This window comes from Musca vetustissima, unplaced genomic scaffold (genome assembly GCF_032173495.1).
Source record: "Musca vetustissima isolate MV318-11 ecotype Yass unplaced genomic scaffold, APGP_CSIRO_Mvet_v1 utg29798, whole genome shotgun sequence".
Classification (NCBI taxonomy): domain Eukaryota; kingdom Metazoa; phylum Arthropoda; class Insecta; order Diptera; family Muscidae; genus Musca; species Musca vetustissima.
The window spans coordinates 4,203-17,616 of record NW_026874254.1 but is presented as its reverse complement, the minus strand read 5'-3'; the positions used below and the strand labels follow the sequence as shown (position 1 = coordinate 17,616).

Below are 13,414 nucleotides of genomic sequence, written 5' to 3'. Positions count from 1 at the left end.
TTGATATTTGCCCATTTATAAAGATCTCGCACCATTTTCATTATTCTTAAGAGTTGTAAAAATATATTCCGGGTTTTTGAAGGGTTAACAATATCATTGCAAAAGAATTTTTCCCTATGGGTACATATTTTGACATTGCTCCCATATAACCTGCATTTATTATATTTTAACCAAATTTTCTCTTAGCCGGCATTCCAGTTTCATGGGGAATTATGAACATTTCTGCAGAAAATAATCAATGTAGGACAGCGTTTTGGTATAACCTCCACATAAAATCTTGGCCTTGACCGCAATTTCCCATTGAAGTAGGTGTAATTTGACATTTCCAGTTCTTGGGTGGTAAGACACATTTTTGCAGACAAATTTCAGAGTACAAACAACCTACTAGCTCACAATGCAATAACATATATCCTACATAAAAGTCCCGAACGGTTTATAAAAGTTTAAATGTATACCATAATTTACGTCATACGCCGCCAACCGCCATTCAATTAGGGCCGCCTTGTAAACAACTCTCACTCAGTGATGCCACTGTGTGTACAAAAGAGCAAATCAGCTGTTGTTTACAAGATATTCACGTCAATAGACGGTGAGCGAGAAAGCATTCTCCCAACTTGTTATTTTTTTAACAAAATTTGGAAGTTTTTTTATAGAAAATATTAAATCACAATGAAGGAAACAATACCATTGCCACAAATTCAACAATTAATTCATGATATTAAAGTGGGGTAAGTAATTTAACGTATGAAATTTATGATGAAATAATTGAAATCTGTTTTGGGAATTCACAGCAAAGTTGATGGCTCATTTAATATAACCACAAAAACATTGGATTTGTTTAAACAAATCATAACAAATGCCAAGTGGCAACATGCTGAGTAAGTTGAATGCATTTTTTTTTTTTTTTTTTTTGAAAAAATGAAAAAAATTGTATTTTGATTTGTCTTATAGGGAATTAATGCAAACCATACGTACGCAGGGTCAAATTTTGCAATCGGCCTTACCCCAGGAGACCGTTACATCGAATGTTACACGTCGATTGTTGAAGATTGTACGCGAGGAATTTGATTTGCTGCAAGCGAAAGTAAGTAAAAAACACACACATCTATGATTGCTATGTGAAGGTGAAGTTAAATCATTGGAAGGGTGATCATGAATGTATCGGGGAAAAATATGCCAACAATTCCTGCTCGTGGGATATAACATATTTATTAAGTCATCCGAGTATTGTGACTACTTAGGAACTCCATAGCATTGATATCCATCATTAGAGCGTTCCCTTGTTATGAATCTCTGTGAGGAACCCAATTTACAATTTGAACACGATAATCTATTTGTAAATGAAGATAGGTGTGTTCCATAACCAGGAAAATGGTGTTATATTATGCTTTTTTTTTGAAGGCAAACAAATGGAGTAGTATTTGAGTGTATATCAAATTGGTCATTCCGTTTGCAATACCTTGAAATATTCACCAGAGAAACCACTCCTGATCCGAATACAATTTTATCCCGATTTAAGTTGTTGTTAAGTAGCAGCCCTATTGCTTTTACACAATGGATTGAGGTGACAGACGTTGGCCGAGTAAGATTCTGGTCGGATCGTAGACCCCTCTGAAATCAAGATATACCCTGCAATATTCAAGATAAAGCTTTGAAATTTTGCACACACAATGTTAAGATTCCTCGGATGTTTGGTATTGAAAATGGGATGTAACGGTCCCCGTTTTGGTATAGCCTCCATATAACGATAAGCCAAAATTTTCCGATATTTTGCTAACTTTTTGCATATTTTCGACCAATTTGACTGTAATTTGGTACTTTGAGTTCCTATTGGATAGCAAATTTTTCTACCAAAAATGATTGATTTTGGTCCATTTTTTATTATGGCTCCCATATAAAGGTACTCCCTATTATTCGGGATTTGAGCGGAGTTGGGGCAAGTTTTATAACCGAATTGGCTATAATTTATTATTTTGAATTTTCATTGGATAGTAAATCTCACTACTAAAAATTATCAATATTGGTTCACTTTTTAAGGTAGCTCCGGTATAACGATACCCCCGATTATTTGGTATTTTTGAGACTTTAAACAATTTTATATCCAAATTGGCTGTAATTTGGTACTTTGGGTTCCTACTGGGTAGCAAATCTTCCTACCGAAAATTATTGATATTGGTCCATTATTTATTATAGCTCCCCTATAAGGGTACACCCCATTAATCGGTATTTTGCGGAGTTTGGGCAAGTTTTATAACCGAATTGGCTTTAATTTAGTATTTTGAATTCTCATTGGATAGAAAATCTCCCTACCAAAAGTTATCAATATTGGTCCACTTTTTAGGCAGTTGAGTTTTTGAGTAGAAAATTTTCCTACAAAAAATAATCTATATCGGTCTGCTTTTTAGGATAGTTCCCATTTGTGGGAAACTCCATGGCTGAGATGTTGGTCTGAAAAAATCTATTTACAAAATCCACTCCTGTAGCTGCGATGTTGGTCTGAAAAAATCTATTTACAAAATCCACTCCTGTAGCTGCGATGTTGGTCTGAAAAAATCTATTTAAAAAATCCACGCCTATTGGTCGTATGTTGGTCTAAAAAAATCTATTTAAAAATCCACTCCTGTAGATGGGATGTTGGTTGAAAAAATCTATTTAAAAAATCCACGCCTATTGGTCGGATGTTGGTCTAAAAAAATCTATTTAAAAATCGACTCCTATTGGACGGATGTTGGTCTGAAAAAATATATTTAAAAATCCACTTCTATTGGGCGGATATTGGTCTGAAAAATCTATTTAAAAAAATCCACGCCTATTGGTCGCGGATGTTAGTTGAAAAATTCTATTTAAAAAAATCCACGCCTATTGGTCGCGGATGTTAGTTGAAAAATTCTATTTAAAAAAATCCACGCCTATTGGTCGCGGATGTTAGTTGAAAAATTCTATTTAAAAAATCCACGCCTATTGGTCAGATATTGATTGAAAAATCTTTTTCAAAAATCCACGCAGTCGTTGTTGAACTCGGAAACTGACTAGACGTGTTGAAGCGTAGAACTGCATATTTTTTTTTCTTTTTCTCTAAGTCGTTTACAACAATTTCTAATAAAATTGCAACGGTTTTTTTTTTCTGCATTTAAGAAAAAAAAGCAAAAAAAAAGAATAGAATAGAAAAAAAAAACAACAGCATTGCACTGTTTGCCAGTGCTTGCACTGCTTGCAGTACTTGCATTGCCTATAAACTAAACAACAACAATATCCAACGTGAATCTTCACTATGAGTGATACAACAAAAAATAAACCAAACAGTGACCGCACTTGTGATTTAAGTGAAGGCAACGATGATGATGACAACTGGCAAATTGTTCGTTCTAAGCGAAAAATACCTGGATCCCCCATAGGCAACTCACCAAAAAGAAAGCAAGTTGATGACAATCAACCTTCAACTTCAAATCGCTATAGTGTTCTCTCATCAACGGAAAATAAAAACAACAATGAACACAATGAAGCAGAACCGAAACCACCGCCAATATTTATACCAGATGTTAAAAATATTAACAAAATGATGGATGAATTAAGCAAGATTATCCCAGTTGAAGATTTTAACTTTAAATCACTAGTTAAAGGGGAGGTTCGTCTTATGATTAAAAATGTTGATTCGTTTAGAAAAATTGTTAAATATTTCGACGAAAACAATATTTGCTACCACACCTTTCAAATCAAAACCGAAAGGGCATATAGAGTAGTAATTAAAAACCTTCATCACACCACCGATGTAACCGATATTAAAGCTTTTTTGATGACGAAAGGCCATGATGTAAGAAGTGTGCGTAACATTACTAGCAGAGTAACCAAAGAACCTCTGCCAATGTTTTTCGTTGATTTAGATCCTAAAAGCAATAATAAAGAGATCTATAACATACGAGGTATATTTAATAACATTGTTGTTATAGAACCTCCTAAAAAATTTGACGATCTAGTTCAATGCTTTAGATGCCAAGATTGGGGACACACAAAGGCATATTGTCGTAAGCCATTCAATTGTGCTAAATGCGGTTTAGGTCATCCAACATGGGAATGTAAAAAACCAGAGAATGTTCCGGCTCAATGCGTACACTGTTTAAACAGACATACAGCTAACTACAAAGGATGTCCTGTTTACCAAAAACAAGTACAAAAGAAAAAAAATCATCAGTATTCAAAACGCATTGAACCTGTTTATGATAACAGAAATACTGCGCCCAATGACACCTCCAATAACTTAGGTTCGTATGCCCATGTCGTTAGAAGTCAAAATACTGGAGATGCAAACATTCTAAATAAAATAGAAGCTTTGCTATCAAAACAAATAGAAATGACAAATTCATTAATGAATATGATGTCATTATTAATGACTAAACTATGCAAGTAGACCTAATAATTGCTGAGTGGAATGCCAATGGTGTTTCAAACCATAGAAATGAAATAGAATTATTTCTTCATAAAAATTTTATAGATATTTTACTGATTTCCGAAACTCATTTTACCAGCAAGTCATTTTTTCGCATAAATGGCTATGATGTAATAGTAGCAAATCATCCAGACGATCGAGCTCATGGAGGTGCCGCATTAATTATAAAATCTAAAATTATTTGCGAAGAAGCAGAACCCTTAACAGAAACGTTTATACAGGCTGCTGGTGTCAATATAGTATGCGACAATTCAAAAATTGCTATTTACTCCGCTTATTTTCCTCCTCGTTACAATCTAAAATGTCATCAATATGAGAATATCTTCAAGAACATTGGAAACAAATTTATAGTAGGTGGTGACTTTAATGCCAAACATATTTGGTGGGGTTCTCGTTTGTCAAACCCTAAAGGAAGAGAACTGTATAAATGTATTTCTTCAAATAATTATAAGGTTTTGTCAACTGGCAGTCCTACATATTGGCCAGCAGACTCAAATAAAACTCCTGACTTAATAGATTTCTTCGTCATCTCAGGATTATGCCAATCTTCGCTAAGCATCAGTTCAAATTATGACTTACATTCAGATCACAGTCCACTTATTGCTAACTACACGACCAATAATATTTGTAAGCGTAAAATAAAAAAGTTGATCACATCGAAAACAGACATTCCTATGTTCCAACATTTTATTGGACAAAACTTAAATCTAAATATATCGATAAAGACCGGTAAAGAATTGGAAAATGCAGTAGACCATTTGGAAAAAGTCATACATGATGCTGCTAGTTTATACACCCCAGAAAATGTTGGTAATAATCATAAACATTTTTACGTTACGGCTGAAATTCGAGCAATGGTTAGAGAAAAGAGACGTTTGCGTAAAATTTGGCAAAATTCAAGACATCCAATGGACAAAACAAATTTAAACAGAGCTTCAAATCGGCTTAAAATCCTGCTAAGTGATTATAATAACAAATCTATTGAACATTTCTTAAGCAATCTAAGCCCCAATGAAAATAATGATCACAATTTATGGAGAGCAACTAAATATCTTAAAAGACCACAAAAAAGAAATGTGCCTATTAAAAATTCCAATGGAACTTGGTGTAGGTCTAATAAGGATAAAGCCGAAGCCTTTAAAGATCATCTAGTGAATTCGTTTTCACCTTTTGATTTGTGTAATCCAGGACAAAACATGGTGATCACAGATTTTTTGAATGCTCCATGCCAAATGAGTCGCCCTATTAAACCCTTTAGGTATAATGAAGTTTGTGATGAGATTAAAATTTTAAAGAAAAAAGCACCGGGTTCAGACTCAATAGATCACAAAGTCATAAAATCTTTTCCCAAAAAGGGTGTGGTCTTTCTCACTCAAATTTTCAATTCAATTCTGAGACTATCACATTTTCCAGTACAATGGAAATGTGCTAAAATCATAATGATACCTAAACCTGGTAAACCTGAAAATATATTAGCATCATATAGGCCTATAAGTTTACTGTCCATTTTCTCTAAACTGTTCGAGAAATTGTATAGAAAACGCCTGTTTCCAATTCTTCATCATTTAAATGTTATGCCTGATCACCAGTTTGGATTCAGAGAAAAACATGGAACACCTGAACAGTGTCATCGTTTGGTGAAAGTTATAAGAGATTGTTTGGAAAACAAACAATTTTGTTCTGGTGTGTTTCTGGATGTTAAACAGGCGTTTGATAGAGTGTGGCATCAGGGTTTATTATATAAACTGAAAAGATTATTACCTGCTCCATTTTACTTGCTGTTAAATTCGTATCTAACTGGTAGAACATTTTATGTACATGTCAACGGTGAAGAATCCAATATTGGTGGCATAAAAGCTGGTGTTCCACAAGGAAGTGTATTAGGCCCAGTATTATATACAATTTTCACAGCAGATATGCCTATATGTGACGCAACTACGACTGCCACTTATGCAGACGACACGGCCATTCTAGCTACACATGACGACCCTTTTATAGCTACAAATATACTCCAAACACATCTTAACATGGTTGAAAAATGGTTCAAAAACTGGAATATTGGAGTTAATACCGAAAAATCCGTGCATGTTACCTTCACCTTAAGAAGAGGAGACTGTCCTTCTCCAACACTAAATGGAACTGACATTCCTTCTGCGGATTGTGTTAAATATCTTGGACTTCACCTTGATAGAAAACTTAACTGGAAGAAACATATAACATCTAAGAGACATCAATTGGATTTGAAAACTAAAAAGATGATGTGGCTTCTACGCCCAAAATCAAAACTGAGTTTGGAGAACAAAGTAATTTTGTATAAAACCATACTTAAACCTATTTGGACATATGGTATTCAACTCTGGGGAACAACAAGTAATTCAAATATTGAGATTCTGCAGCGATACCAATCAAAGACGCTTAGATTGATTACGGATGCTCCTTGGTTCGTTAATAACAACATCATCCACAGAGATTTAAAAATTAATAAAATTAAAGATGAAATCAAAAACTATAGTTCTCTATATTTAGACAGATTAAGCCATCACTCAAACATCCTTGCAATCAGCTTATTGGATGACTCAGACGAAATCAGAAGACTGAAAAGAAGGCATGTTTTAGATCTCCCATTTCTTACATAATGTTTAAAATTAATTAAAAATTGTAATTATATAATATTGTTAAATCCACTGGGATTTAACTACTCTGTCCATATCTAAGAATTTATCAAATTTGCTGAATGTTTATTGTAAATAGATTGCAAATAAAAAATAAAGTTTAGAAAAAAAAAAAAAAAAATCCACGCCTATTGGTCGAATGTTGGTTGAAAAAATCTATTTAAAAAATCCACGGCTATTGGTCGGATATTGGTTGAAAAAATCTGTTTAAGAAATCAACGCCTTTTGGTCGGATGTTGGTTGAAAAAATCTGTTTAAGAAATCACCGCCTATTGGTCGGATATTGGTTAAGAAAATCCTTTTTAAAAATCCATTTAAAAAATCTACACCTATACTTCGGATTTTCAAGCCAACCCAATTTTTTTGTAATAACTAATACATATAACCCTTTCCGTTCCCTAGGTCCATCATTTACCCGATGATTCCCAGGCCACGTTATCCCTACATAAATTGGTAACCCAAACCAGCGAATGTGATGTTTGCGTAAATTATGGTGTACCACGTGATGGATTGAAAGAAGCCTTACTCGATCATTTGGAAGAAATTGAAACGGAATTGGAAACCAGCTGTGAAAGTATATGTGCCCAGGCTGAACAGCATATACATTCAACGGAAGTTATACTAACATTAGGTCATACCCGCAGTGTTGAACACTTTTTGAAACGGGCCATAAAGAAACGGCAATCGTTGACCATTATTATTGCCGAATGTGCACCGGCATGTAGGGTAAGTAACAGAAAAATAATCTAAAATAAATTATAAGAATATATATTTTTGTAGGGTCACAACTTGGCCGCCAGCTTGGCCAGCAACAATGTCGAAATCATTGTCATACCCGATTCGGCCATTTTCGCCATGATGTCTAGGGTAAACAAGGTGATCATTGGCACACACAGTGTTTTGGCTAATGGTGGTTTGCGTGCTGCCTGTGGCGCCTATACGGTTGCATTGGCGGCCAAACATTATTCAGTGCCGGTTATTGTTTTGGCGCCCATGTACAAATTAGCACCCGTACATTTATGTTCATACGAACAGGATGCCTTCAATTCGCTAGGTTGTGCTGAGGGTGTGTTGCCCTATGATTCATCGGCAGCACGTTGTGCAAAAATCTATAGTCCCATCTTTGATTATGTACCCCCGGAATTGGTGACATTATTTATATCGAATACGTAAGTGGAAACAAATACCGAAAAAGAAAAAGACATGAAGTAATTTTCCTATATTTGTTTTTCTAGTGGCGGCCATGCTCCTTCCTATGTTTATCGTTTGTTGACTGAACTTTATCATCCTGATGATTATGAAATGTAATTGCCAGTTGCCTATCCCTCTCTGTTTGTGTCCTTCATTTGATGTTGTTGCCGATTTTTTTATCTTTTCTTTTACTAAGTACAAGAAATGCTTATATCAAGCAACTAAAATAAAAAAGGTATACAATTTCAATGCACGTGAACATGATAAATACAAATCTATTTTTCTCTTTGTGGATTTTCACTGTCAACTGAATTTTCCATACCCTACACCAGACAGTGCGTATAATAAATTTATCTTTGCTTTGGGAACACATCAAAATATTAGACGAATACTTCAAAAAGTAAATATATTTTTGATAGGAATAAAATTATATGCCGATGGAGATAGATATCGTAATATTAAAGATATAGCTTTGAAATTTTGCACAGACATTAATACTACTCCTAGAATATTTGGTATTGAAAATGATATGCTTCGGGCCAGGTTTTGGTGTAGCTCTCATATATGGGCACTCTTTATATTTCGGAATTTTGGACAAGTTTTCATACCAACATGACACTTATTTGATATTTTGAGTTCTGGTGGGGTGTAAAATCTTCCTACCAAAAATTATCAATATCGGTCCATGTCTAGGTATATCCTCCATGTAATGGTACGTGCATATTTTTCAACTGAATTGTCTCCAATTAGATATTTAGATATAGCTCCCATATGTATTTTCATCCGATTTAAGGTAATTGGTGCACCAAAGACCCTATATATCTTTCGATTTGCACGAATTTTGGTATAGGGTACTGTATTAAGTCTAGAATGATGTTGATAAGCTTCGTGAAAAGATCCATAGCAAGCCGATTGACACAACGTACTGATGTTATATAAATTAATCTCTGGCAAGCTTCCCTGAAATCGGTTCAGATATAGATTTATAACAAAACGCGTCGTCTGTTAGGATACATATGTAAAATATACCCAAAGTGGTGAAGGGTATCATATAGTCGGCCCAGTCCGAATTTACTACTTTCCTTACTGGTTTTCGATTCCCTTTGATGAAACGTTTAAAATCCAATTAGTTGGAAATAGTTTTGCTGACAAATTCCTATGTCAAAATTTCTACTTTTGTTTCATAGCCATGGTTTTGCGACGCGTTTAGTTTTGTTGGCCATTGCAGTTGTTGTAATTTCCATTTTTTTGCAATCAGTACTTTTGTGGACATTTGAAAAGGCGGGTTTACGGATTTTTATTTTTCGAAATCGAAATGAAATAAGAAAATGTATTAAAATTTACTGTTAATAAAATAATGGATATTTTGCGTTAAAAAGGCGGGACAATATTGGAATTGATAAAATTTTAAAGATAGAAGAACAAATACTTCAAGAATGATGATAAAATAATTTAAAGGAATTTGATATGAAATGGGTTTTAAATATATATACAAGTGTTTTGAAATAACTAAACAATTTTTCAAAATTGGAAATATTTGAAACCTCCTGTGAAGTGATTAAAGTGTTGTAAATTGGATATAAAATATTCTCCTGAATGATGATGAAATAATTTAATGGAATTGCAAATGAATTTCTTATAAAAAAATTGCGTTTGGAAATAACTAAGAATTAATTTTTTTGGTATTGAAAAATAAACTAAAAATCTTCAAAAAATATTTTAAAATAAATTGCCAATGCATTTTCTTTTCATCATTAATAATATATATTATAATAGAAATTATATAATTAATTTATATAAATTAATATTAATTATTAAAAATAATATTGGTAAGAAAAAATTGTTGGATATTTCAACATAACCTCAAAAAATTAATATGAAACAATTCAAAGAAAATCTTGAAATTTTTGGAGCTGAATTCGGAATTTTCTTCATATTATAGGCCCCCTTCATCACATGACATAGTAACGACCATTTCACCTTAAAACATTTTAATGATACTTAAATCAATTTCAAATAAATATTTTAATTTATTATTAAAAATATTTTTAAAATTATTTTTAGGAACTTTTCTTTAATTCACAAACAACTCCATAAAATCGCCCACACTATCAGCATAATAATCCGGTTGATTACATTCCTCCGTATTCAACATATCCTCTTTGGTATTGGCACCGCTCAGTACGAATAATGTCTGGAAGCCAACACTTTTTCCAAAATTTATATCCATTTTTAAAGAATCTCCTACAAAAAGGCAACGTTGTGGTTGTGATATTCCGAAACGTTCTTTGAGAATATCCGCCAGCAGCTGGGAAGGTTTACCCAAAACAATGGGTTGTTTATTGGAATGTTTTATGAGGAAATTATAGAAATCTAAGTAACCTGGAACAAATTAAAGAAATTACTAAAAATATTCAACATTTCTATAAGAATGGATTTTTTAAAGAATAATTTTCAAGGCCCAAGAAGTCGGGGATTTAAAAAAAAATGTTTTGTAAGGCCTCCGAGGGTGGGGATTTTTTAAAGGCCTCCAAGAAGGCGAGGATTTTTAAAGGCCTCCAAGAAGGCGTGGATTTTTAAAGGCCTTCAATAAGGCGTGGATGATTGAAGGTCTCGAAAAAGGCGTGGATTTTTGAAGGTCTCCAAAAAGGCGTGGATTTTTGAAGGTCTCCAAAAAGGCGTGGATTTTTGAAGGTCTCCAAAAAGGCGTGGATTTTTAAAGGCCTCCAACTAGGCGTGGATTTTTAAAGGCCTCCACAAAGGCGCCGATTTCTTTAAGGAATATGTTTTCAAGACCTCCAACAAGGCGCGGATTTGTTAAAGAATATTTTTTCAAGGCAATTGCGTGGATTTCTAAAGGCCTCTAACAAGGCGTGGATTTTTTAAAGACAATTTTTTGAGAAAAAAAAAATCTAAATGTTTTAACCTACCCGGCATTGTATGTCCAGCAGCCAAGGGTATGACCGCATCCATTGCTCCCAGCAACAGCTGACACTGAGGATCCTTCAAATACTCCAATGCCTTGACCAAATGTATATAACCCGCAGAGGGATTGACATCAGCCAGAACATAGTCCACCTTGGGAGGGCCATGTTTTAAGACAAAATATCCCATGGCGGCACATGTTGTTGTATCCAAATCCATATTAACAACATTCAAACCCTCATCCACCAATAAATCCCTGCCTGCTTTGCCGACCAAGGGCAATACCACTGCATTGGGTTTGTGACGTTTTAAATACCAAATCATTGATTTGACCGGATGGACAATGTCATCCTGTAAGAAATTTCGCAATCAGATAACCATTGCAAACAAAATATGACTCACACTCTCTCTCTCTCTCCCCCTTACCTCTTGGACATTTGCCATACCATATTTTGCAAATCTTTCCAAATATTCCGCATGTGATCGTACACTATTGTTCGATACAAATTTCACTCGCTTTCCCTGATCCTTGAGACGTTGCAGTGCTTCGAATACTCCTGGTATGGGTCCACCCGTAACCATCCACAGAACTCCATCGCAGTCAAAAAAGATGACATCAAAAGATTCCAGGAATTCTTTGCGTTCTTCCGGCGACAGCTGGCGTAAATTTTTAATGTTATTCGATGTCATGTTGGTCGGTCAATGCCGTTATCAATGCAATTTGACGAAGTATTTGTTTAACAACAATGACGCGGCGTTGTTGTTATTGCTGTTCGCTCGCTCTCACTCTCTCTCACACACAATCTCTGTCACTCTTTTTTGATTCTAGGTGTAATATTTGTAATATTTACATTAACACACAAACGTACTTAGATAAAAAATAATAATAATTTCGTAATATTATATTACTAATAAACATTTTCCCAAGATTAACCCATTGAGAGACCGATAAATTATAATCAATTTTTTTAAATCAAAAAAAAAATGTTAAGTCTTCTTGGGCCTTAGAAAAATTCTTCTTTAAAAAATCGACGCCTTGGAAAAATTATTCGTTAAAAAATCGACGCCTTGGAAAAATTATTCGTTAAAAAATCGACGCCTTGGAAAAATTATATGTTAAAAAATCCACGCCTTGAAAAAATATTCGTTAAAAAACTACGGCCTTAGAAATATTTAAAAAAGTCACCCTGTTTAACAATAGTTATTTCCCTCTTTTGTTGTTGTTATAATTACCCTAATTAACAATAGATAAGACCTGTAATGGGTTATTTAACGTTAAATATGACTGCGAAGTTATTTGTTTAAATCGGAATTAGCAATTTGTGCAGCAAGGCAACTGATAATGTCGAGTGTTTATTTTAATGTAATGTTAACACAAAATATTTATCTATTTCAGGGAAATATATAAATAAATTGTAGCACAGTGAATTAATTCGGGTGGGAGGGTTTCTGAAGTTGGACGGAATATTGGCTGAGGCTAAGATGGGAAGGCCAAATGTAATTAGGTTTCATATTAAAAGAGGTTATCGGAACAAAAAAAAAATAATAATAATAATTAACAAAATAAAATATTATTTACTTGTAACCACTGTGCACAAAATCACACACAGTAAACAAATGTTACAATTATAATTTTAAATGCATTTTTAAGTAATATTTAATTTTATACAGCACATTAGTAGAAGATAATGCAGACAAAATTTTTTTTATCAACAAAACGTGATTATAATTACACAAATAATAAAGTAGGAGGTTCAAAAAATTCGTAATTTTTAAATATATTTTTTTACGACCCAAAAAGGCGTGCATTTTTTGTAAAGAATACTTTTTTCAAGGCCCAACAAGGCGTGGAGTTTTAAAGAATATTTTTTAAGCCTAAAACAAGGCGTAGATTTTTTGGAGATTTTTTAACTTTTATGCCTTTTTAGGGCGAAGGATCGTTCATGTAAATGTTTTTATTAATTTCTCTTTTGAGATGAGCTCTATGATCGAAGTTGCAATGAAAAGGAAAGCCAGAGAAATACTACATTCCCACCATTATGCGACGCGTTTCGCCGTTGGTTAAGCGGCACATCAGGCATATTGGGCAATGTGGTTTACAAATGTCGTTACTTGATAAGTTGTATTTATGTCGAAGCCTAGAACAAGGCGGGACATTTTTAAGAATATTTTTTAATATTTA

The 13,414-nt window shown here is 33.8% G+C and overlaps 2 protein-coding genes across 2 annotated transcripts; one reads left to right on the top strand and one right to left on the bottom strand.

Moving 5' to 3' along the window:
* The first annotated feature begins 666 nt into the window (after positions 1-666).
* Positions 667-8,432, top strand: LOC133332141 (translation initiation factor eIF-2B subunit beta-like). Its single transcript, XM_061540523.1, has 6 exons — positions 667-728; positions 792-878; positions 952-1,084; positions 7,519-7,842; positions 7,897-8,285; positions 8,352-8,432. The coding sequence occupies exons 1-6, from the start codon at positions 670-672 to the stop codon at positions 8,422-8,424; spliced, it is 1,065 nt and encodes a 354-aa protein (XP_061396507.1). The 5' UTR covers positions 667-669; the 3' UTR covers positions 8,425-8,432.
* A 1,949-nt stretch (positions 8,433-10,381) lies between these two features.
* On the bottom strand, positions 10,382-11,967 carry LOC133332152 (uncharacterized). Its single transcript, XM_061540534.1, has 3 exons — positions 11,659-11,967; positions 11,238-11,583; positions 10,382-10,689 (listed from the first exon to the last, which is right to left on the bottom strand). Exons 1-3 carry the CDS (start codon positions 11,920-11,922, stop codon positions 10,382-10,384), a joined length of 918 nt encoding a protein of 305 aa, XP_061396518.1. The 5' UTR covers positions 11,923-11,967.
* Positions 11,968-13,414: the final 1,447 nt, after the last annotated feature.